The sequence below is a fragment of the Telmatherina bonti genome, assembly GCF_933228915.1.
Source record: "Telmatherina bonti genome assembly, chromosome: 12".
Classification (NCBI taxonomy): domain Eukaryota; kingdom Metazoa; phylum Chordata; class Actinopteri; order Atheriniformes; family Telmatherinidae; genus Telmatherina; species Telmatherina bonti.
In genome coordinates this window covers 36474026-36500192 of record NC_136610.1, presented here as the reverse complement: position 1 = coordinate 36500192, position 26167 = coordinate 36474026, and the positions used below count along the sequence as shown (strand labels likewise).

Here is a 26167-nt window from a genome sequence, read left to right as displayed (position 1 = left end):
AGGAACAAGTCAAAGATTTAGATTTTTTCATGTTTTATTAAAAACTATCAAAAGTCACATAAAAGCGGTTTTGTGGCTGAAGGATGCCGGCGGGAGTTTATTCCCACTAAAACCAGTTTAATAAGTTCTCTGCATATACTTACACCAGACTATAAAGAAACACTGGTTCGCCTTGTTTTCCTGTATTTCATCATCGTAAACGTTGGGAGTTGATCCTGGAAAAGTTTCAGTCTTTCTGCTCTTTAAGCCGCAACGCGAGTCCGGAGATGACCTGGGAGAATAAAACCAGACGATGTTCGTCGCTGACTGGAGTCCGAACGATCCCAGTGTCAGTCCAGTCCTTCCAGAAACGCTTAAATTTCCACATCGCTCTCTTTATCGTTGTCGTGGTCGCCGTCGTAGAACTCGTTCGCGGCTTCTGGCCTGAGGAAGTTGCATGATCGACAGACGTTAGCGTCACCATGAGGCTGCTTTAATGCAGACGGTGTGTGTGTTTCCTGACCTGGTGTAGTTTTCCTCGGCTCCCCGCTCATCCGGATCGGGCTCATCGTTGCGCTCGTAGCTCAGCATGTCGGACGGAACGTCGTGGATCTGGACGCTGGGCGCGTGGTTCAGCATCTTCAGGTTCTCAAACACGGTCTGACGGATCTGCTCCAGGTACTGCAGAGACATCCAAACACAGCGGGTCAGTCAGCCGCCGAGCTGGAGGCCAAACGAAGACTCAGGGCGCCTCACCGGTACAGTCGAGGGGGAAATTGGTTCAGTGGGAACTCAGAAGAATCTCACACCTTTGATTGATTTGACGCTGCGTTTAAAGCGAGAAGAAACACCTGAACAATGTCATGCAGTTACAGCGACTGCTCACTAGGAGGCGATATTTCTGACAAGAAGAAAAACGTCACACCTTCCTTTGTTTTCAAACTGCACTTAAATCAAGAGACCAAACTTCCTGGATGTCAGATAGTTGCAACAACTGCTCACTAGGGGGCGATATTTCCCCCAAACAACCACTGATCAGTACTGAGAAGCAGAGTCCTGCTACGGTTCAGGTCCCAGCTGAAACACTTCCTGTGATGACGGTAAAATCAGCGTCCTGATGGATATGAAGCTCTCAGCAAAACCAGGATTAAAAAGCAGGATTTCTGTCTGATTTCCAGCTGGATGAAAAGATGTTTTACACGCTTCCTCGTCTTCGTCACCTGTGATACAGAAAACCTAAAGAGGAGCTGCGGCGGAGATCAGATCAACAAAACCCATCTGGATCATCTGAAGCTGTTAATAAATCACCTTCATGTCCTGCAGCTCATGTTTACATGTGATCCTCCATCTCATGTCAGAAATATGTTCCTGATTGAAGTCTGATCAGAAGCTGAAATGTTTTCTGTTTCCACATCATTCCGGCTTTCATTCATCCAACCACATTTGCCAACTCTGCGGGGGGGATCCCGAGGCGTTCCCAGGCCAGCCGAGAGATATAATCCCTCCAGCGTGTCCTGGGTCTTCCCCGGGGTCTCCTCCCAGAGGGACGTGCCTGGAACACCTCACCAGGGAGGTCCAGGAGGCATCCTGACCAGATGCCCGAGCCACCTCAACTGGTTCCTCTCGATGCGGAGGAGCAGCGGCTCTACTCTGATCTCCTCCAGGATGACCGAGCTCCTCACCCTATCTCTCTCTTTTTTTTTTTTTTTAAACCTGTCCTGTCCAGCATCACAGCCTACAGTACAGCAATCCATGTGCCATATTTTTGCCAGACAGATTAGTTCTGTCCAGGGAGACATATTATGTAAATGGCTGCCCTTTACATTTAGAATATTTATATTATTATTTTCCTTGAAATCATCATCGGACTTGAAATGGCAGCGCTGGACCTGACAGGGGAAAAGAAAAAGAGGAAAGAACGAAAAGGAAAAAACAAAAGAAAGAGAAAACAAAAAGAAAGTAGAGGAAAGAGCGTGTCTAAGACAAAAAAACAATATTTGCAAAAACAATAAAAACTGCTACAGTATTACAGCACAACAAGATCTATAAAGTGGAGTTATAACGATATGCAAAAGAAAAAAGAAAGATGTACACAACCGTTATCAGAGAGACTTAACAGATAAACATCTGCAGCATTTAGTAGGAAATAGTTGGAAAGATGAACACCTCTGTGGGCGTGTACATGTGAATGTACAACCTGTGGTCATGCCAGCAGGGATCAGCTGAGTACTAGTTAAAGGAGGGCGACCACGGCCCGAAGTGTCGGGGAAGAACCCAAGTCCTCAAGGGCCCGGCAAGCCAACCCAACACAGAGCCCAGGCATGCGGTCCCCCGAGACCAGAGCAGAGGAAGAACCCAGGTAGGAGCACAGGGCGATGGCGAGCAGGCCCGGCGGGTACTGGCTGCTGAAGTGCGGACCAGAACCTCCCTCTCAAACCCCCCAACGACATCAGCCCAGGCCGGAGGCACCAGACCCGGATTCTCCACATTCTCTGACACAAACACACAAACCAACCGGAGATTCTACCACCCCCCGCATGCAGCACCAAGCCTCCCCCAGCGTGAACGGCTCCCGGTAGCACCTCACCCCCGACTCCCGGCCCAAACGGCGCCAGTGTGACCGAGCTCCAATAACATCAGACCATGATGGGTTTGTTTTTTTTTTACCTGTCGTGAGTTCTGGTTTTCAATCCTGGTGCTGACATCCGGATGCAGCGTAAAATCTGGAGCAAAGTATTCAAAATATTCTGCAGAGAAAAGACGAAATGAAACATCAGCAGGTGAAAGTACTTCGCCGTGGTTTCTGTGTCTAATCTGGACCAGATCTGAGTCGAGGCAAAACCTATTTTTACACTTCAGGAGGCATTTTGAGTCATTTTACCCACAAAACATTGATTTTAAAGAGAAACTTAAGAAAAAAAAAACACTTTTATCAACAGTATTCAGGTTTTGTTTAATTTTCTTCACAATTTAAAAAGTTTTTGTTTAAAAAAATCTAATTTTTTTAAAATAAATGCACTATAAATTTTTTGTCATTTTTATTGTTTTTATTGATCTTTTTACTTTTCTTCTTGGGTATTACAGCAGCAGAATGACAGTCTGTCTGCTGCGTTGTTTTTTCCTCATTGAAATGAAAAATGATGAGGAAAAAAAAGTTTTTTTTTGCTTTTAATCTACAAAAATCAGCAATACCGGAGAATTGTAAGTATCGCAATTTAAATCGAATCGGCACCTAAAAAAGTGGAATCGAATCGGGACAAAATCATATCGTCACACCTCTGTTGTTTACAGTTTTTAAAAAAATTTCTGGGTGAACTAGCCCTTTAATAACTGAGTATTTGGAGAAAGAAGAGTATGCATGTAGAAGATGAGACACCTGCAAGCATGTTGCATGTTTCTTGGTACGAGACGGTAAATTCCACAGCTGCAAGGGGACAAAACGTGCGTAAACGTGGTTGTTAGAGGAGGATCTGGGACTCCACGTTGTTTAAGTAACGTTTATAAACACATTTAACGTGTTTAAACGGATCTACAGCTCTGCTGGTGACTGAGCGCCCAGCAGGTGGCGCTCCAGTCACGCCGATACGGTGTGGATGTGTGTGGGCCTCACCGCTATAAGGCAGCTCATCGCTGATGGATTCGTCCACTAACAGAGACGTCTCAAACGTCCTGAAACACAGAACATATTCCTGTCATCCACATCTGGTTGCCATGGCGACGGTGATGGTTTTACTAGGAGTTCACACCAACCAGCAGCGAGCCACGTTCCTCACGGTGTAGCCGCCTCCTCCGAGGACCAGCAGAGGAATCTTAAAACTCTTCACGAACTCCACGCAGTCGCTGAAAGAGACAGAAGGTGCAGCAGGTGAGATGGCCTCCAAACCTTGGAGAAACTGCTCGGACTCTTCAGGCTATGAACCGCGTCTCCATGGCAACGAGACAGAGAAGAGGACTGCGGACAGGAAAAGAAAGATGACGACGTGTTTGGTCACCTGCAGCAGCTTTATGACCCGGAGACGCCGCTGACTGACTGTTGCTTCACTTAACGGCTTCATCGCGACACAGACGCCTCTACATTGCAAAGTAAGACCTCTTAGGGTTCTACGATGTTCCCAGTTTGATGTTCTTCTTGCACAACGTGCACCGACTGATGAACGGGTTCTGTAACCAGTGCCGAACAGGCTGAGGAAGCGCCGCCCAGTTCGTAGTTTCCCATTTTTACTCAAGTCGCTGTCAGGCAGCTTCATGTGTGTGTCGTTCCACTTCTTTAGGACAGTTTGTCTTAGATTCAATACAAAGGTCCGGTTGGAGCGGGGCAATCGTCACTTTGCAGTTCGGACTCATTTTAACGCAAAGCAGCATCCCAACTTCAGCTTTCAGACTTACTCTCTGGAATCTCAAACCATTTATTCATTCATTATCCAATTATTAGTCCGATGAAGGGTGGCGGGGAAGCTGGAGCCTATCCCAGCAGTCTTTGGGAGAAAGGCAGAGTACACCCTGGACAGCTCACCAGTTCATCGCAGGGTGAATTTCAAACCAAAGCTGTCAAATTTAAGAACTATTTAAGACTTTTAGGACTCTTTGTTTTGTTTTTTTAATAACAACCCTTAAAAAGGGGGAAAGAAATTATTTTTAGGACTCTGCAGGAACTCTACCAGACCACCACCCAGACCACTGCCAGGTCCAACCTGGACCTGGCAGGATGGTGTAGAGCAGGGGTGTCAAACTCCTGTCCTAGAGGGCCGGCATCCACCAGTCCAAGAGGGCCGGGATCCACCAGTCCTAGAGGGCCGGTATCCACCAGTCCTAGAGGGCCGATATCCACCAGTCCTAGAGGGCCGGTATCCACCAGTCCAAGAGGGCCGGGATCCACCAGTCCTAGAGGGCCGGTATCCACCAGTCCTAGAGGGCCGGTATCCACCAGTCCTAGAGGGCCGGCATCCACCAGTCCAAGAGGGCCGGCATCCACCAGTTCTAGAGGGCCGGTATCCACCAGTTCTAGAGGGCCGGTATCCACCAGTCCTAGAGGGCCGGTATCCACCAGTCCTAGAGGGCCGGTATCCACCAGTCCTAGAGGGCCGGTATCCACCAGTCCTAGAGGGCCGGTATCCACCAGTTCTAGAGGGCCGGTATCCACCAGTTCTAGAGGGCCGGTATCCACCAGTCCTAGAGGGCCGGCATCCACCAGTCCTAGAGGGCCGGTATCCACCAGTCCTAGAGGGCCGGTATCCACCAGTCCTAGAGGGCCGGCATCCACCAGTCCTAGAGGGCCGGTATCCACCAGTCCTAGAGGGCCGGTATCCACCAGTCCTAGAGGGCCGGTATCCACCAGTCCTAGAGGGCCGGTATCCACCAGTTCTAGAGGGCCGGTATCCACCAGTTCTAGAGGGCCGGTATCCACCAGTTCTAGAGGGCCGGTATCCACCAGTTCTAGAGGGCCGGCATCCACCAGTCCTAGAGGGCCGGCATCCACCAGTCCTAGAGGGCCGGCATCCACCAGTCCTAGAGGGCCGGCATCCACCAGTCCTAGAGGGCCGGTATCCACCAGTCCTAGAGGGCCGGTATCCGGCAGGTTTTTGTTGTTTCTCTCTACCAACACAGTTGATTCAAATCAAATGGATCCAACAGCTTCTCATCAACTTATTTATGAATTTCGGATAGGTGTGTTGGAGGATGGAGACAACAAAAACCTGCTGGATACCGGCCCTTGAAGACTGGAGTTTAACACCTGTGGTGTAGAACTTGCCACCTGAACCCAGATGGTACTCATCATGGAGTTTATTTCTACCTGAAAGTACTCGTAAGGCTCGTCATGCTGGACACAGAAGATGAATACTCGGACGGACACTTTAGACCATTTTACATCGTTGACGGAGCAAATGGAGAAATACCGCCAGAAACCACGTGGAGGCAGTGTTGAGCAGGATAGCAGATGTGCAACCAGGGGAAAGAAACAAACCAGAGAAGAAGAGCGCCACGAGGACGACGAACATGGCGATCATGAAGCCAACTGTAAAGATGGGAGGATCCGTTACATCCTCCACAAGAAGAAAATCACGTCATTTTGAGCTGAAGTTTTTTCTTGTGGGGCTCCGAGAAGTATCGTCTGATTGGTTGGACGTTTGAGGTGGGCGCGGTTAATGGGGTAAGCATGAAGTGCAGGGTCGCCGCCTTCGTTGATGCAGTTTAAACACATCGTTTTGATGAAGCAGCTGATCGAGGTGGTGTGAAGGTGTCAACATTTTTACATGTGGCATTAAAACAGATGCAGCCGAGTGCACGACCCGCCCTGCCGCGGACGCTCATTCCACATGAAGCAGACTAGGGCTGCAACGAACAATTATTTTAATAGTTGACTAATCTGTAAATAATTTTTTTGATAAGTCACAATTATTTCTGTCCCGCCCACCATCTGTGCTTCCAGTTGACGCAGCTCTTTTTACAAGTTCCAGTATGTTTTACCCCTGATTCCCAGTCAGTCACAACATAGTCGCTACGTTTACATGGGAGTTTTATTCCTGTTTAATTCCGAATAAAAGTTAATTCTGCTCTAAACTGATGAAAAACGACCTTGTAAACACTTAATTATTAATGCAAATTTCTATTGGGAATTAAACCCAATTCCGATGGAAGTAGCTGGGTTATTCGCATTTTAATTCCGAACTATTTAATTCCTGCGTGCGTTGTTCCCCCCCCCCGTGTTCGGTGGTTTATCTTTCTTCTTCTCAATTGCTGCAAAAAGTGAAGTAGTCGAACAACTCCTGAAAATCTATCCATAACCTTTTGAGTTATCTTGAACACAAACAGATACACGGCGGTAAAAAACAGAAGAGGCATCGCTACTCGCTAATGCTAACTTTGCCAACCGGAACACGGGAAACCATGACTCCGGGGCTTTCCTTCCAGATGATCATTCCAGACATCGTGCTGCAGTGGTAAGCCGACTCTGCGTGGCAGACGACACATTTCACTTGTTTGACACTTTGTTTAGCGTGAAATATCCCCAAACTTTGGAAAACAGGTTGCACCGCCATCAGTTTCTTCTTCATTGTTTCAACAAAATGACAATTCTGCCCCCAGCCCTTCCTGCGGTGCTTTGCGTCGTTTGCTCAGTGTTTAGAGTTCTTCTTCTGTCTGAAAAGCCGCGGTTGGTAAACGACGTTAAGTTGCCTGGAGCAGCATTTTACGAGCAAAGCCGTTATGGCGTTTATAACGCGACGCGTCGACAGGGAAATTTAACATCGATGGATTTTCATTGTTGACTTTGTAGACAAATCGTTGCAGCCTTAAAGCAGACATGGCGGCCTGCAGTGACCCCTCCCCGCTGCAGAAGAAGCTTCACGTGGAGGACGAACAGACCAGAATAAAAACACATTTTTTCTTGTTCTTGCCGCCTCCCGACCTCTGAACTCAGCTCTGCCCCCTAGTGGATGAACTGACTTCGTTACCATGGCAACAGAAAAAGCAGAAGGTTCATAAGTGACGTGTGTTTCCGTATGTAGGAGCAGAAATAAGCCTGAATATACTTTTCCTCCAGACCACCGACTGGATTTTCTGCTCGTACCTGCTCTCAGCACAGGGGTCCACTACCTGACAACACACAACGAGCTACGTATTCGTCTTCTGGTTTTATCTGCGTGACGGAATGGACGCCGGTCTCACCCGTGTCCTCGTATGCTGAGGTTGAAGCAGCCCAGTCTGTCGCAGCCCAGCGAGTCGGCGCCGCACTGCAGGACGATGCAGGTCGGCTGGTAGAAATCAACCACCTGTTTGATAACCGGCTGGAAGAGCTGCCTGTAGCCTGAAACACACACACACACACACACACACAGACACACACACAAAAACACACACAAGTAAATGACAGAGGCGGGAAACCAGTAGCACGCGTCAGGTCCATAGGATGTAAATAAAGATGGACGGAGCCTCCGTGACGTCACCCGTAGGTTTCTGAAGAGCTGAATTGAAGCTTGGTGGGCGGTTCCTACCATCACCATCTTGGCAGGTGCATGCAGGTCGTCTCACCCGGAAAATACAAATATAGGCAAAGAGGTGGAGCTGAGAGGGGGGCTGTGAGCGTCATGGTGGATGATTGACATCGAGCAAACTCAGAGCTTTCTGTAGCTAAGAGCTAACCGAGCTAACCCGGAGATAACAGGAGCTAACCAGCTAACGGAGGTAAGCGGGCTAAAGCTAAGTCACGTTGTTGACCAGCTAAAAACCACAGTTGTTCTACGTTCTTCTGACTAGAAGCGGGAGATCGGGTATCTGTCAATCAAAAGGACACGCCCCTAAATATGCCGAATTTTTTTTTTTGTCTTGTCCAGCATTTAGGCGGCAGAATGATGGTCTGGATGCTGTGTTCTGCTGAGCAAATTTTCTCTGCCATGGGAAGCTTTATAGATAGTGGTGAGATACCCCCGGGGGAGCAGGGGATAGGAGGGCCCCGATCAGGGTCCCACAACTACCCCCCACCCCTGTCAACGCCCCCCCACCACTCCACACATGCAGCCGATCCAGCACCACCCAGGGCCAGCAGCAGTCCCACCCCCGCCAGGCCAGCCCAGACCCAGGCCCCCTGAACAGCACCACTCCCCCGCCCAAACTCCTCCGGCACAGCCCCAGAAATAGGGGCGTGGCAGGACCCCATTGTCACCCCCTCCCTCCCAGCTTATGAATGATTGTGAAGTATGTGTTGTTTGCAATTAAAATTGGGAAGAAGTAACCACATCATGTTGGGAGCGGGACCACCAAAGCAGCCCCGCCCACCGCACACTGCATGGCCCGCCCCCCAAAATATGTCCATGTGTTGTCAGTGTGTGTTTTTTTGTGTTATGTTGACTAAGTGTAATTAAAACTGGGAGGTGAACCGATGCTGGGTGCAGCGATCGAGACCACCTTGATGGCCTCTCTCACCACCCAGATCAACGTGTCCACCTCCCAACGCCCTGCCTGTGTGTGGTGGAAGAAGGGAAGGAGGGGGGTCCAAGGATTTAGGTCCCGAGGGAAGTGCGCCTCCCTCAAGAAGATGAGCCACCTGCGGCACGAGGCACGTCCCCCATTCCCGGGGCCCCCGAAGGCCAGGACAGGCCAAGGGCAGCTGCCCCAACAACCAGGGCCCTCAGCAACACCAACAAAGGAGCCGCCACCGGCCCCAGAAGGCACCAACGAACCACATGCAAAAGTGGGGGGGGGGCATGGAATAAGTGCAGACTTGGTTACTTTCAGGAATTCCCACCAAGCCGTTAAACTGGAGCTGATGTTAATGCTTTTGAAACACTTATATGACTTGACAGTTGAGCTGATGAATGGTAAATCAGAGATGACTAAATCCTCACACAATGCTTGCTCAACATCCAGCCATGGCTCATCCAAAGAACTTGGATTAAGCCACTTGGAGATGCATTGCAGCCTGTTACATAAGAAATATTGGTTAAAATTTGGCAGGTCCAACCCACCTCTGTCTTTGGTCTGTTGTAAAGTTTTTAGACTAATGCAGGATGGCTTGTTTTTCCAGAGAAATCTGGATTTCCATAATTTCCAGATTAAATAACTTTTAAACGGGCAAGTTAGAAAAAAATTCACTCTCCCCACTGTTGTCATGAAGGTAACCCTGACCTATTAAACCTAAAATGGATTTTTGTACCAGTTTATTTCTGCTGTAAACATGTTTATTTCTGCTGTGAAGTTGGTCTTTTTAACATGGGAGTCTATGGGGATTTGCTCTGTTTTGTAGCCCCTAGTGAATGAAGGGGAGACTGCAGTTTTATACACTTCGGAATAGGCTTCACTTTTAACCGCCGGAGGCTCCATCCATCTATCCTATACAGTCTATGGTCAGGTCAGATGTTTGTACTCACTCTGGTCATCGATGCCGTCTCTGAGCGGCACGTTGAGGCAGTAGTATCGGCCGCTTTCCGCTCCAACTTCATACATGTCGCCTGCAGAAAACAGGCATGTTACGTTCACGCGTCTGAAACACTTAAACAAACATGAAGCAGAGCTTACCTGTTCCTGGAAAAAAGTAGTTCCCATATTTGTGGAAGGACACGGTCATGACTCTGTCCGTCAGGTAAAAGGCTTCCTGGACACCGTCGCCGTGGTGAATGTCTATGTCGATGTAAAGAACTCTGGGATGGTACCTGAAACACACAGAGTGGGAGAACTGGAGAAAGAAGGCAAACACACAGTGGAAGTTACTGAGAGGAGCGTCTTCGTACTTCAGAAGCTCCAGGATACTAATGACGATGTCGTTGACGTAGCAAAACCCGGACGCCTGCAAACACAGGAGACATGTTGGTCATTTAATCTGCAGAAACCTGTTAAAGAGGAAGAAACAGCTTCATTCTCACCTCAAACTTTTTAGCATGATGCAGACCTCCAGCCCAGTTGATGGCGATGTCACAGATCTGGAAAACAAAACCAGATTCAGTCAGACGGGATTACTGGAACGTAGCTCACAATCCGCACACCTGCACTTCCTCATGGTGATGAGGTGGAACTGGAGATTCTCATCATGATGAGGTGGAACGGGAGATTCTCATCATGATGAGGTGGAACGGGAGATTCTCATGGTGATGAGGTGGAACGGGAGATTCTCATGGTGATGAGGTGGAACAGGAGATTCTCATGGTGATGAGGTGGAACGGGAGATTCTCATGGTGATGAGGTGGAACGGGAGATTCTCATGGTGATGAGGTGGAACAGGAGATTCTCATCATGATGTGGTGGAACGGGAGATTCTCATCATGATGTGGTGGAACGGGATATTCTCATGGTGATGAGGTGGAACGGGATATTCTCATGGTGATGAGGTGGAACGGGAGATTCTCATGGTGATGGGGTGGAACGGGAGATTCTCATCACGATGAGGTGGAACGGGAGATTCTCATCACGATGAGGTGGAACGGGAGATTCTCATGGTGATGAGATGGAACGGGAGATTCTCATCATGATGTGGTGGAACTGGAGATTCTCATGGTGATGAGGTGGAATGAGAGATTCTCATGGTGATGAGGTGGAACGGGAGATTCCAATCATGATGTGGTGGAACTGGAGATTCTCATGGTGATGAGGTGGAACGGGAGATTCTCATGGTGATGAGGTGGAACGGGAGATTCTCATCATGATGAGGTGGAATGAGAGATTCTCATGGTGATGAGGTGGAACGGGAGATTCCAATCATGATGAGGTGGCACGGGAGATTCTCATCATGATGAGGTGGAACGGGAGATTCTCATGGTGATGAGGTGGAATGAGAGATTCTCATGGTGATGAGGTGGAACGGGAGATTCTCATGGTGATGTGGTGGAACGGGAGATTCTCATGGTGATGTGGTGGAACGGGAGATTCTCATGGTGATGGGGTGGAACGGGAGATTCTCATCATGATGAGGTGGAACGGGAGATTCTCATGGTGATGAGGTGGAATGGGAGATTCTCATCGTGATGAGGTGGAACGGGAGATTCTCATCACGATGAGGTGGAACGGGAGATTCTCATGGTGATGAGGTGGAACGGGAGATTCTCATGGTGATGAGGTGGAACGGGAGATTCTCATGGTGATGAGGTGGAACGGGAGATTCTCATGGTGATGAGGTGGAACGGGAGATTCTCATGGTGATGAGGTGGAACGGGAGATTCTCATGGTGATGAGGTGGAACGGGAGATTCTCATGATGATGTGGTGGAACGGGAGATTCTCATGATGATGAGGTGGAACGGGAGATTCTCATGGTGATGAGGTGGAACGGGAGATTCTCATGGTGATGAGGTGGAACGGGAGATTCTCATGGTGATGAGGTGGAACGGGAGATTCTCATGGTGATGAGGTGGAACGGGAGATTCTCATGGTGATGAGGTGGAACGGGAGATTCTCATGGTGATGAGGTGGAACGGGAGATTCTCATCATGATGAGGTGGAACGGGAGATTCTCATCATGATGAGGTGGAACGGGAGATTCTCATCATGATGAGGTGGAACGGGAGATTCTCATCATGATGAGGTGGAACAGGAGATTCTCATCATGATGAGGTGGAACGGGAGATTCTCATCATGATGAGGTGGAACAGGAGATTCTCATCATGATGAGGTGGAACGGGAGATTCTCATCATGATGAGGTGGAACGGGAGATTCTCATGGTGATGAGGTGGAACGGGAGATTCTCATGGTGATGTGGTGGAACTGGAGATTCTCATCATGATGAGGTGCTCGTGACGCTTTCAGGTGGTATTTTAGCTGTGCTGGGACGACTGCAGTGTGTGTGAAGGTGTGTGTTACCTTGTGGTTGAGCTGTGTTGCTCCCTGTAAAGATGCTCCTGTGTATCTCGAACAGAACTCAAACAGACCTGGAAACACAGGACTGAAACACACAGGAAGCTTGGTTATAATCTACCTGTAGCAGACAGACAACAAGCCTTATTCACTGCCTCTTTGTATGTTGGATCTGTTCTGACGCATGACGAATCCCACGAACACTGAGTACTTTAACGAAGGTTAGAAGACCAAAATGTTTGAACAGAGTCAGCCTTTGTGTTTTCTGCTGTTCATGAAAACGCAGCAATAAAATTACAGTTTTGCTTAATAAAAAACAAAAAAACAAACACTTTGTTGTCCTAAAACAAGTTACAGATCATATTCCTCAGAGAAAAATTAAACTATTTTCTATTCACAAACAAGTCACCATGAAGACGGGATTTCTTCTACTTCTGATCTCCACTGCTGCAACAGAATGAACACACCAGATCCGATCGCTACATAAACGTCCACGTTCACCTGCTGAACGGCGTCTTCACTGGTTAAAACCTGCAGCCGTGGCTTTTTACTGGAATGATGATCAGTTTTATCAGGAGAGAGAGGCGATACTCTGACCTCCTGCTTCATAACACCACAGATGACTTCACTCCATCATCACCGCATCCTAAAGGAAGCTGGATGTGTTTGGACTCGGCAGGAGGACGTTCGCGTTTACAGACTGTAAAGATTCGGTACGAAAAGAGAGACGAAGATTTATCCTACAGTTTAACCCTTTCCTCAACACCGCGACGACCTTGGTCCTGATGCGTTCAGGGACAGGACTGCAGGATGTTGTCCTGATGCGTTCAGGGACCAGACTGCAGGATGTTGTCCTGATGCGTTCAGGGACCAGACTGCAGGATGTTGTCCTGATGCGTTCATGGACCAGACTGCAGGATGTTGTCCTGATGCGTTCATGGACCAGACTGCAGGATGTTGTCCTGATGCGTTCAGGGACCAGACTGCAGGATGTTGTCCTGATGCGTTCAGGGACCAGACTGCAGGATGTTGTCCTGATGCGTTCATGGACCAGACTGCAGGATGCTGGTCCTGATGAGTTCATGGACCAGACTGCAGGATGTTGTCCTGATGCGTTCAGGGACCAGACTGCAGGATGTTGTCCTGATGCGTTCATGGACCAGACTGCAGGATGTTGTCCTGATGCGTTCAGGGACCAGACTGGAGGATGTTGTCCTGATGCGTTCATGGACCAGACTGCAGGATGTTGTCCTGATGCGTTCATGGACCAGACTGCAGGATGTTGTCCTGATGCGTTCATGGACCAGACTGCAGGATGTTGTCCTGATGCGTTCATGGACCAGACTGCAGGATACTGGTCCTGATGCGTTTAGGGACCAGACTGGTGGTCCTGATGCGTTTAGGGACCAGACTGCAGGATGTTGTCCTGATGCGTTTAGGGACCAGACTGGTGGTCCTGATGCGTTTAGGGACCAGACTGCAGGATGTTGTCCTGATGCGTTCAGGGACCAGACTGCAGGATGTTGTCCTGGTGCGTTCATGGACCAGACTGGAGGATGCTGGTCCTGATGCGTTCAGGGACCAGACTGCAGGATGTTGTCCTGATGCGTTCAGGGTCCAGACTGCAGGATGCTGGTCCTGATACGTTCAGGGACCAGACTGCAGGATGTTGTCCTGATGCATTCAGGGACCAGACTGCAGGATGCTGGTCCTGATGCGTTCATGGACCAGACTACAGGATGTTGTCCTGATGCGTTCAGGGACCAGACTGCAGGATGCTGGTCCTGATGAGTTCAGGGACCAGACTGCAGGATGTTGTCCTGATGCATTCAGGGACCAGACTGCAGGATGCTGGTCCTGATGCATTCAGGGACCAGACTGCAGGATGTTGTCCTGATGCGTTCAGGGACCAGACTGGAGGATGTTGTCCTGATGCGTTCATGGACCAGACTGCAGGATGTTGTCCTGATGCGTTCAGGGACCAGACTGCAGGATGCTGGTCCTGATGAGTTCAGGGACCAGACTGGAGGATGTTGTCCTGATGCGTTCATGGACCAGACTGCAGGATGTTGTCCTGATGCGTTCATGGACCAGACTGCAGGATGTTGTCCTGATGCGTTCAGGGACCAGACTGCAGGATACTGGTCCTGATGCGTTCATGGACCAGACTGGTGGTCCTGATGCGTTTAGGGACCAGACTGCCGGATGTTGTCCTGATGTGTTCATGGACCAGACTGGAGGACATTGTCCTGATGCGTTCATGGACCAGACTGGTGGTCCTGATGCGTTCAGGGACAGGACTGGAGGACATTGTCCTGATGCATTCATGGACCAGACTGCAGGATGCTGGTCCTGATGCGTTCAGGGACCAGACTGGAGGACATTGTCCTGATGCATTCATGGACCAGACTGCAGGATGCTGGTCCTGATGCGTTCAGGGACCAGACTGCAGGATGTTGTCCTGATGCGTTCAGGGACCAGACTGCAGGATGCTGGTCCTGATGCGTTCAGGGACCAGACTGGAGGACATTGTCCTGATGCATTCATGGACCAGACTGGAGGATGCTCGTCCTGATGCGTTCAGGGACCAGACTGGAGGACATTGTCCTGATGCATTCATGGACCAGACTGGAGGACATTGTCCTGATGCATTCATGGACCAGACTGGAGGATGCTGGTCCTGATGCGTTCAGGGACCAGACTGGAGGACATTGTCCTGATGCATTCATGGACCAGACTGGAGGATGCTGGTCCTGATGCATTCAGGGACCAGACTGGAGGACATTGTCCTGATGCATTCATGGACCAGACTGGAGGATGCTGGTCCTGATGCGTTCAGGGACTGGAGGATGATGTCCAACTTCAGGAGGAAATAATGACGCATTTGTCCATAAAACTGCTTTATATGTTCAGAGTTTCTTGCTTTGATTATTTACAACCAAGTTTTCATTTTAAAATTTAAAACAAACAGGTTTCAGTTCATATTATTATTATTATTGTTATTATTATTATTGTTATTGTTTCTATTTCTTCTGTAGGCACTAAGTTTGTTATTTGTCCTTGTCTCTGTCTGTCTATGTTTGCAAACGCTCCTTTATGGACATTTACCTGCACTGAAGAATCATCTGGTTCTCCCTTTTGACTTAGTAGAGATTAGTTTGCATTTATCTGAGAGGAAAGATACGGTCTGTGTACATTTTTATAAATCTGGAAGCTTTTATAAAAACCTCTTCAGTAACATTTCAGAATAAACTTCGGAAGACTCGCTGGTGAATCAGGTCCACTGAGATGAGAAGCATGCGCTGAAACAGCAGAACTCACCAGTCGTCGCCCACGTTGAACGTGTTGAGGCTCTTGGTGAAGCCCTGCATGTTGTTGGGACTGACTTTCTGCAGGAAGTCGATGTAGTCTTCAGAGTGAAACCGACACATATCGTGCTGAGAGGCTTTATACGGTTTGAACACCTGAGTCATGACAGAGAAGCTTGGTTTACACTCCTGTTTTTGTTTCAGCAGTGTTACTATAGACATTAAACCAGAAGCAGACGGAGAGTATGACATCGTTCCTGCTCACCATCATTTTCTTGTAGAGTCCATAATGCAACACCAGGCTGTGAGTGAGAGACAAACGATGAGGCTTCATGGGGTGGCCAGCACCTGGAGGAGACACAGTTCACACATCAGTCACTGCCAGTATTTTCTTACAGAAAACACTGACATATTATTCCACCATCCAACTCAACTTTATTTATAAAGCCCTTTAAAACAACCAGAGTTGAAACAAAGTGCTGTACACAATCAGCCAAAATAAAAACAGAATAAAACAGTTCAAATGCAAACAAATAACATAATAAAACAACAGGTCATACAGGTGTGCTCATATTTATTCATACCCTTTCATTAAAGAAAGAAAAAAAAACAGCCGCCTGTAAAATAAGCTGAAATTGACTAAAGTAATAATAAATCAATTTTTATTTATCATTACTTTAGTCAATTTATGAAAATCCTGACATTATTTTCTTTTTAAAAAAAAAAAAAAAAAAAAAAGCAAATAAGATAATTTATTACATATTACATCACTCATAAAGTAATATTTAGTTGAACAATCCTTTAATGTTTCCGCTCCAGTCAGGTGTTTTCTGTTCCTCTCAGTCAGACTTCTGCACCTGTTGACAGGTATTTTGTCCCACTGTTCAACAGAAAAGTGCTCTAATCTGTCCGGGACCAATTTGTTTGTTTGTTTTTTCTTTCTTCAACTCAAATAAATGAAAAAACAGTGTCTTATATTACTAAACTATATTTTTGCAAATTTTTAGTTATTGTTCCTTTTTTAAAGTCTCCAGTTATTTGAGTGACTGTTGTTGGAGCTCGTGACGTCATGTCATCTCATCATCAACCAGCAAAACCAGAAGTTTTCTAAAAATTACTAAATCTGTTTTATTCTATTTATTTATGTTTACAGTTCTCGTAGAAAGGGTTAAGCTGTTACTATGCTACAAAATGTAGTAAAATTTGACAATTGCCATTTCATACAAACAACATAAAACATGAAATTATATTTTTTTACAGATGGGAAACATCTTGGCAGTGGCTGCTAATTGTCTGATTATACAGCAGTATGTTGCTGCTCATCACATAAATCACCAATAAACATCAATATTATGACTTATTATTTTAGTGCAATTATATATATTAACACTAACAAACAAAGGTAAACAAAGTGTTTTACAGAGAGATGAGAGGCAGAATTGATGAGGCCATCCTTGGATTCACGTTTAGATTAGATTAAACTTGACAATGACAACTGTCATTTCATACAAATGACAATATAAAACATGAAAATATATTTTTTACTGATGGGAAACATCTTGGCAGTGGCTGATGTGTGTCAAATTATACAGCAGTATGTTCCATTATAGAGAATGAAATGACAAGAAACTATATTAGATTCAAATATTATTGGAATAATGTTGGAATCTAATTAAAATCTAATCAAAATTAGATTCCAATATTTACAATTCACTTTTGAACCTTGTTTTGGGACCATTATTATTTGTTTTGTTTATTAATGATGTATCTGAATTATCTATTTAGTTGAAATCTACTGTTTGTATGAAAAGATAATTCACAATAGTCTATAAAACCTCCCAGATTTATTTAAAAAAAAAAAAAAAAAAAAAAAGTACACAGACCGTGTCTATTTGTGTGTCACAATGTATGAAACGTATATGTTGTATAATAAACACAAAACTCAGCAGAAAGATTTTTTTATACACAATCAGACTGAATACAAACCTTATGCTAATGCTACAGCTAAGCAGAAAAAGAACCAAAATATTAACTAACTCTTAGAACTAAATATGAAACTGTTTTTACAAATTTATCATAACATTTCTTTTTATTTCTTTTTTTTTTACTACGAATGCACACCAAATTACACGTATGTATAAATAATATTTTCATAAAGTAACTTAATGTTCGGGTAGCGTTAGCATGTAGCTAACACTAGCTAAATACAAGCTTTCCGGCTTTTTCCGTCAACATAACAAAGCTCACCGTAATGAAAGTTCCCCACGTCTGGGTCATAAAAGTAAGATGTCCTGTTGGTCATTTTTGAAAGGGATAATTCTACACCTTATGCTAAATTCTACTCATTTGTCTGCAGCATTTTTCTTTCAACTAGCAATTAGCATATTTGCCCTGGCGTACACTGCTGACGTTATCACTCTGCGACGACAGGCGGAAATGGGAGGAGATGAGAATAGAGGGGGGTCTCCGCCATATTGGATGGGTCTTTGCTTTCGAGTCTTGCTGCAGAGTGAGTCCACGTAGTTTCCCAGGCTGCTCTCACAAATCATTCGTATAAATGCATACGAAAAGTAACACATGGAAATTCGTACATTTCCTACGGAATTCTAAGCAGGCGTTTCTATCACGTGATGTTTGTTCCGCCCCCCATTTATTTTTAGTGGAAATATTTAGACACACAAACAGTTATCGGTTTTTAGACGTTTAAGTTAATTTGCACTTTTTGTGAATGAATACCATATTTACTGTGTTGTCGAGATTTTTTTTTCTAAAAAGAATACGTTTACCCGGATGTCACGTGGTAATTATCGACACTGGATTTCTTCTGTTGTCTTCGAACGTAAGTATTCACTTTATTTTTTATATAAATAAAATACACGATATACAGGTCGCTAAAATAATAACAAAATAGAACAACAAAACGTTTACTAAGATTTTTCTTTTACTTTGATTTTGATGCGAGTACTTCTGCCTTTGCTAAAAAAAGAAGTGATTAATCAAAACTAATGTTTGATCAATGGCGTCATCTCCAGATTCACGAACTGGTAAGGCAATGTCCTCCATGAAAACCATGTAGGAGAACTTCCAATGGTAAATCAACAAAAATGAATGAATGTGCCCCTCGATTTTCTTTAGAAACCGAATCATCCTGAAGGTAATCAGCTAATTTTTCAACCTCAGAACGGACTGAATTGACTGACTGATTTACTGATTGATTTTTTTTTTTAAAGATGTAGTTGTACAAGGACTAATTTAATGCTGACAAAGGAGGACAATTGAAATGTCTATAGTATAGTCTGTATTTATTATAAAGCTAAAGTTTGTTTTGTTTTTGCTGTTTGTTTTGTTTTTGTCTTTTTTTCTTTTCCAGCCATAATGCCGGGGTCAACACTGAAGAAATGCATATCTTGCATGCAACAAATCCGTGTTGCATGCAAGATATGCAAAATTTGTGGTGCCCAGCAGCCATTAAAGCAAAATATTAAAAAAGCTCAAGAAAAAGTCAACAGCCAGTGGGGGGAAAAACTAAAGACTGGAGGAAACCTTTGCAAACTTGTGGATTCTGCACAGATCCTTGTAAGAAACCTCAACATTGCTAACATGTTAACTGTCCAAATTTTAAACTATGACATATAATTCATATGTAAGGTACTATAATTCTCTTGACATTATACATGTGTATTAAATATTCATTCATTCGTTCATTCATTTTCTGAAGCGCTTAATCCCATTCAGGGTTGCGGGGAAGTTTGCATGTTCTCCCTGTGTATGTGTGGGTTCTCTCCGGGTTCTCCGGCTTCCTCCCACCATCCAAAGACATGCATGTTAGGTTAATGTGTTACTCTAAATTGGCCCTAGGAGTGAGTGGTTGTTTGTCTCTGTGTGTCCCTGCGACGGACTGGCGAGCTGTCCAGGGCCTGTCGTCCAAAGCCAGCTGGGATAGGCTCCAGCTTCCCCGTGTATTAAATATGTCATTCTTAATACAAAAGGAAAGTAAAAATCAGATATGAAGCCTTTATGTTTAACAGTCACACTGAAATGAAGATGTAATCCTTTTTTTTTTTTTTTAATCATTTGCCTCTCATGGCTTTCTCTGAGTCTGATGTCCTAAAATATCTAACTTTAAATGTAATAAGACAATCTGTGTGACGATCAAATCCAATGACATATCAGAAATATATTTTGTTAAATAATTGTTTTTAATCTCTTAGTCTAATTGTGTTTTTACTTGAGTAGCATTGACGACTGAGGTTTTGGGTGATTTCTCTTCATGGTAGTGCTATTCAAAATTAAAATTGGGAGAAAAAAAAAACAACGATCTTTCATACTCCCCGAGGGCTGTCCTGTTGATTTTCAGAAAACTTTGAACGATTGAAAATCTGTAAACATGACCTCAATTTCCAACCTGTTTTCGGAAAAAAGTTTGCACAGTCAAAAGACACCATAGGAGTTTAGAGTATGTCAGCCACTAACACCAGTACTAACTGTATTTTTTTTTAATTCATTTTGATAAGAAATCTTTTTTTTTTTTTTGCAGATTCACAAGTTCAAGATGGCAGGTTTAAATCCTATTTTCATATATGGGTGCGAGAAGAAGAATTCATTCTCCTGCGGCTTCCTGGATGGCATAGAGGTGAAAACAGAAAAAGAGAAGGACACCGTAAAGCTTTTAAAAAGCCTTTATGAGAATCTTGTTAAAGGTTAGTCCACAGAATTTGTATTGATGTAAATATTTTCAAATGTAATGTGGAAACGTTTAACTGTTTTATAAGAAAGGCATTAAACAATAAGGAGCCACGCATTAGACGCTTATATTGCACGGTGCGGAGTCTAGAACACCACGACGCGCAGCGGAGTCCACAGATGCACAAATCCAAGTTGTTTAATCCACTTATACCATGTAAACATTTAATAGTGTTTTATTTTGCAAAATATATTATTATGTGTTTATTATGCTAAAGTATAGCAACTATTTCATGTTGGCCTCCATGTAATTGTTATGCTAAACAACTGTTGTCCAGTTACAGCGCGTTTCTCTCATTCACTTGTCAAAACCAGCTGATCTGAACCAGCTGATTAACTGGTTGCTATGGTGACGCCCCTGAACGGTGTGATATTACAGTAATTTAACTCGCCGAACTACATGTGCTATGTACAAAAATAATGCACGGCAGGTGTCGTTAGAATTATGACTGACCGTGGTGTAAACAAGAAGGATGCATCTTAGCTTTTTAAGTATGAAACAGCTTCAAGTCATTGGAGAATATTTTTGGACTGCTTAAATCATCACAAAGTCAGTTGTTGTGATATATTATTGGGAGACAAGGTGTGAGTATTGTGGTCTAGAACTCATATAATATCTTTTTCTGTCCCCACTAAACGACCCAAAGTCATCATCAGTTTCTGGAATAGGACTGCTAATAGAGTGGTGATCATTCCACATTAAGTGTTATTTTGTTACTACTACTCTTAGTTTTTCAAAACCAGCATTACAAAGGAGGTCTGCGTTTGCAGTGTCTATGGTTGGATGTCTGCAGGCATGTAAACACACTGCTTCACATTCATTACTTTGTTCATATCACAAGCTAGTCTCTTGTTTCCACAAGTTTTGTTTCCACAAACAGACTGATGTACAGGAGGAAGATAAAAACTAGTTACACTTTACACAAATGACTTAGATCAATGTTTGCTAAGTCTCAGGTAAAAGAAAGAGAGCGTCTGAGGCATCTAGTCGGTTGGATGCAGAAGGACCGATCCGCCTGCATCCAGCAGGGAAAGAGGGACCGAGGGACCCCGCCTCTTTGGAAGCTGAAGTTAGAGAGCAGAATGGAAGAAGTCCTGTCCTCTCAGCACCTCGTGGTGAGGGTGAGTACATGACAATGACTGACTTACTTTAGACCTCACTCAGATGAATACTAAAGAAATTCTTTTGCATGTGGTACTGTCCACTAGACTCTGAAACTGTAACCCCCATGATGGCCTCAGAACCCCCTCCACCTCCAGGTGTGTGTGCCCCACCTCCTCCACTGTATTCTGTAAAGGTTTACTGTCCACCAGAGCACACAGGTGAGACCTCATGAAAACTGCTTGCAAAAGAGCAATAAGTGTGTGGAAGTGTGTAGTCTGTGTGTACTATACCTTCATTTCTTCAGTATTTGTTAATCTAAGTGTTAAGAGTTTTTTTTATTTTTATTTTATTAATTTACAAAATTTCGAGTGAATAAGCAAAAGAGAAATCTAAATTAAGTTAATATTATGCATGACCCCCCTTTGCCTTCAAACCACTCAACACCGCTACGTACACAGACACAATATTTATGAATATGCTGCTTAGCTTTAAAGCTTGTATGGACTCTGTGTAGATCTGTATAGATACGCACCTATCTAGATCTAACGTACATCTGTGTCAGGTCGGTGATGCCGTAACAGCTGTAGGCTCTGTGTAGATCTGTATAGATACGCACCTATCTAGATCTACATAAATGCAGCTAAGCCGGAGTGCTCACTTGTAATTACTCATAATGTGGTTGCTTGTTTTTGGATGTGTGGGTCTTAATGCTGAACTCATGCACGCATATCTGAGAAGTACCGTATGTACGATATAAATGTGTCTGAATTAACGAGCCAACATTGTTGCATCAGTTAAGCCAACCTGATGCAGACGCTGTGCAGCCTTAAGAGGCCTGTTTGCTTTACAGCTGTAGAATACACACTAGTGTAACTGTCTTCTAGCACAAGGATGACAGATGTTGCAGGATCACAGCAGAAACTACATTCGTCATTTCTATTCAAAGGAGACTAAACTTTCGGACAGATGAGTCAGCACTCTGACGAAGGCAGTCTTTCCAAACTTATGCTATGGGACACTTCTCTAGTTTTATCCCTCCTACACCTGATTTTCTGTCTGTTTTTTTAACCTAACCTTAACTAACTTTCTGTTTGTTAAGAAAATACTTCTCTTCTTCACCGCCTACAGCTGCCCAGCAATGGAAAAAAAACAAATAGTCACAGTTGTCACACTAAATGTTGACTTTTTCTTTTGTTCAGTGCTGCAGAACAGCATTTAACCAACAGACACTTTCAGACAAGGATCTTTGTCAAGTGCAGAGTAAAGATTTATTACTTTATGTCCTGATTTTGATAATATGTTTGATCTTTTTTTTTTTATTTGTACATTATGTATCTTACAATTTGTCAAAGAAGAAACTCAATCAACTAAATTGCCTTAATAAACTTTAATAAAGTTTATTTACTTTATTAAATTGTGCACAGGGTCTGGAAGTGCAACACCAACCACAGCGTCAGAACCCTCTCCAGCTTCTGGGACAAGTGGTAACATATGCATTGTTTTTCACATTCTGGTTTTTACACTCCAATAGTGGTTTTCACTATTATAGCCTTTTTTCTCTGCCTATACACTCGATCCTGCAGCTACAACACGTGACATGGCATTGCCGTCTTCATGCTTACCTTGCCTGTTTCCCCCAACTTCTACATCTTCTCCAGCATTACCCACCCCTCAACTTGAGCATAAAGGTAAGATCTCATAAAAACCCCATAAAAGCAACAAACAACTCTGTGGAATGCATTTGATTGTTTTAGCATAATCCAAAAACATCTGTAAGCCTGATAGTTTCTGAACTAATAAAACAAAATATTTGTGTTGTGCGCAAGATGCAAAAGGCTTCTATTTTTTCAGAATCATACATGATGCATGTTGTTGGTATGAACTTCATAACATGCTACATTAAAATAATTATCTGCCTTTGTTTTAATTGTTTAGGTGGCATCAAACAAGGTCGCAAAGTGAACCCAGAAGGTAATGTTTATCATGTTAATGAATGATGGTTAAATTCTACATGGCATAATAATAATAATAATAATAATAGTAATAATAATAATAGAATAGTGGTTAACACTGAAGTTTCACAGCAAGGAGGTCACTGGTTTGAGCCCTGGCTTGGAGAGGTTCGAACAGCGGCCTTTCTGTGTGACATTTGCATGTTCTCCCCATGTATGCGCAGGCTTTCTCTGGGTATTCCAGATTCCTCCGATCATCCAAACATGCATGTTAGGTTAACTGTCTGAATAAGGCCAGGGGTGAGTCTGTCTGGTTTATTGTCTCTCTGTGTTTGTCATGTGATGGACTGTTGGTGATTGCTGGGATAGACTTCAGCTTCCCACTACCCTGAACTGGACTAAGCTGTTAAGAGGATGGATGGATGGATGGATATATTAATAACAGTAATCATTCATATTAACAATAATTGGTTATTAAAAACAGTTACTTTTCTCTCACTCTCGTCAGACTGGGATTTCCATGACAATAAGGAAAGCTTTCCATACACAAAAGTTGTCACGAAGGATTCGAAATGTAAGTTGCATTTATAATTATTTTTAGTTGAACACAACACGCTTTTTATTAACATGACAAATATTGATACATACTGTATATGCTATAAACTTCAGGAGGATAAGGGTTTCATATATCTCCAGTGAAGTGTCCATTCCCAGCATGATGGCAGAGTGGTTAGCACTGCGGCCTCACAGCAAGACGGTTGATTGTTGAAGCTTTTTCTGGGGGGTGGGGAGTGGGTGGCCTTCCTGTGTATGCGTGGGTTCTCACCAGGTACTCTGGCTTCCTCCCACTTATCTTGGGTTAATCGATCCCTTGTCACATGGAAGTTGCTTTGGGTAAAAACATCTGTCAGATGACTGCGTACCAGAATAGAACATAACAAACAGCCAAATTAAAACATAACTTTCATACAACACACAGAAAAAGATCAATGTAGAGTTGTACAGCAAGCAAGCATGCTTTTTTCTCTGGATCACTTCACCATTGTTTGTGTTTCAGGGTAAAAGCGAGCTGAAAGTTAAGTGGTTGCCATGTCCAAAATGGTATGTATGTCAGTCATTTTAAATCACAAATCCAATATTATTATGATCCTGATTGCTGACTGGCTCATCCACCCAAGCTCTAAGTAAAAGTAAAGCAAGTGTTGCCTTTCTTTCAGCCACATGAGATGGAACGACTCCTCTGATGACCTGGAACAGACCTGTCTACTGTTTGTACTTGCCTTGGTTGTTGTTAGCTTCTTTTTATTCCTTAACGTTTTACTTTGTTTTTTTTAAATTGTTTTTAAAAGTTTGTCGTCACATTTTTAAAAAATAAGTCATTTTTAAAAAAAATTGTTGTAATAGTACTTTATTTTAAAGTATGTGCTAAATAAAGACAAAAGTTTCAATTACGCATTACTATTCTATCCACAGGAATCCAACACTGCTTTGTTGAAATGCATCAAACCAAGTATTCTTTTATGGTGTGAATCCACATTTAGACAAGCCATCTTCATCAGGTCATCATCATTTATCAGGCTGTAGTTGTGGTGTAAGAGCAGTTGTCTTCCAATAGGGCATTGATCCCAGGCTTTCCCTGACTTTTCACCCAAGTGTCCTATGTCAAAACAGGGCACCCTGGATTACCCCGATGTGCCGATTGGGGTACAACTGTGTGACTGAGTGAAGGAGCCATGCAGGGTAAAGTGCTTTGAGCTGTCAACATGACTGGAAATTTAACATCATCAGCTGGGAGCTGAATTTACTATTCTCTGGTAGTTCACTGATAAATACTACAAATTTACTGCAATACCGCCTGACTGGCTGTAAGGCACAAAAAATAAGGGAAATATGATGGAGCATGGACTTAAAAGTATGTCAAATAGAACACGCTGAATGAGAAATTTGGATGTTTTCAGCTTGGATTCTGATTATGAAATGCAATATTGATTGTATACTATAAAAGATAATGTCTGTCAGTACAGGCAGCATCTATTTTTGAAAGACAAAAATTCAAATGTCATAACCCCCGGTAAGCCAGATTAAATGTAATTAAGATGGAGAAATAAGGTATGTTTTCTGCCAAAACTGGAAAACTGGCCCCATCAGACGGCCCAGCGGTGATTGGACTGCAGTAGTGTGAAATGGACATTAAGTCATAATTTCATATGAAGTTGTGAGGCTACAGACTACAGTTCCTTTTATTTTAAACATCTAGCAATGCAGCCGATACCAAATAACTTAAAGCTTTACAGTCTTAATCAGCGCAAGACAAAGCATTTTACTCAGACGTCAACATTTGTAGAGTTCCTCGTGGGTTTTTTCTGTTCATACTTTCTCCCCCTCCTATTGGCTGCTCTTGGTATCAATCATTGACTTCCTGCTAACTCTGTGTTTTTACGGATGGATAGGATACAATATATTCATTTCGGGAACATATTTCCCTTTTCACATCACAGATAATTTGATTACTTAAATAGTAGTTCAGCTGTCACTTATATTTTAAATATGAAGAAAGGGTGTCTTTATGAACCAATTCACTATGAAATTCAAATCAATATCCTAAGAATATAATATAGATCATAGAAGTTTCACCAGGCCACGCCCACTTAATATTGTAGTGGTTTTTATATCTCAAGATGGATAGATAAATCTATCGATCGGTTGTTGTTCCAACAGTTCCCGTCTTCACAAAAATTGTTAAAAAATGTATTACATAAAATGAAATGATAGTAGATGAAAATGAAAGATTAATATTAAACAGT

At 43.9% G+C, this 26167-nt stretch overlaps 2 protein-coding genes across 4 annotated transcripts; one reads left to right on the top strand and one right to left on the bottom strand.

Moving 5' to 3' along the window:
* Nucleotides 1-48: 48 nt before the first annotated feature.
* On the bottom strand, nt 49-17952 carry hdac3 (histone deacetylase 3). Its single transcript, XM_079250295.1, has 14 exons — nt 17811-17952; nt 15829-15911; nt 15577-15719; nt 12262-12343; nt 10335-10391; nt 10203-10258; nt 9991-10124; nt 9843-9923; nt 7645-7783; nt 3730-3819; nt 3590-3648; nt 2647-2726; nt 503-660; nt 49-423 (listed from the first exon to the last, which is right to left on the bottom strand). The coding sequence occupies exons 1-14, from the start codon at nt 17863-17865 to the stop codon at nt 354-356; spliced, it is 1287 nt and encodes a 428-aa protein (XP_079106421.1). The 5' UTR covers nt 17866-17952; the 3' UTR covers nt 49-353.
* Nucleotides 17953-18095: 143 nt separating this feature from the next.
* On the top strand, nt 18096-24680 carry LOC306763067 (uncharacterized protein). 3 transcript variants are annotated; one of them, XR_013771512.1, is made up of 11 exons: nt 18096-18402; nt 18934-19139; nt 20101-20263; nt 21258-21428; nt 21516-21629; nt 22836-22895; nt 22995-23099; nt 23347-23382; nt 23588-23937; nt 24421-24464; nt 24581-24680. XR_013771512.1 is itself a non-coding variant. In XM_079249746.1 (11 exons), the coding sequence occupies exons 1-10, from the start codon at nt 18354-18356 to the stop codon at nt 24423-24425; spliced, it is 969 nt and encodes a 322-aa protein (XP_079105872.1). In that variant the 5' UTR covers nt 18096-18353; the 3' UTR covers nt 24426-24464; nt 24581-24680. The 3 variants fall into 3 exon arrangements, 2 of the variants coding, with proteins under 2 accessions (XP_079105872.1, XP_079105871.1); XM_079249746.1 differs by having other exon boundaries at nt 21258-21422; nt 23872-23937; XM_079249745.1 differs by having other exon boundaries at nt 23872-23937.
* Nucleotides 24681-26167: the final 1487 nt, after the last annotated feature.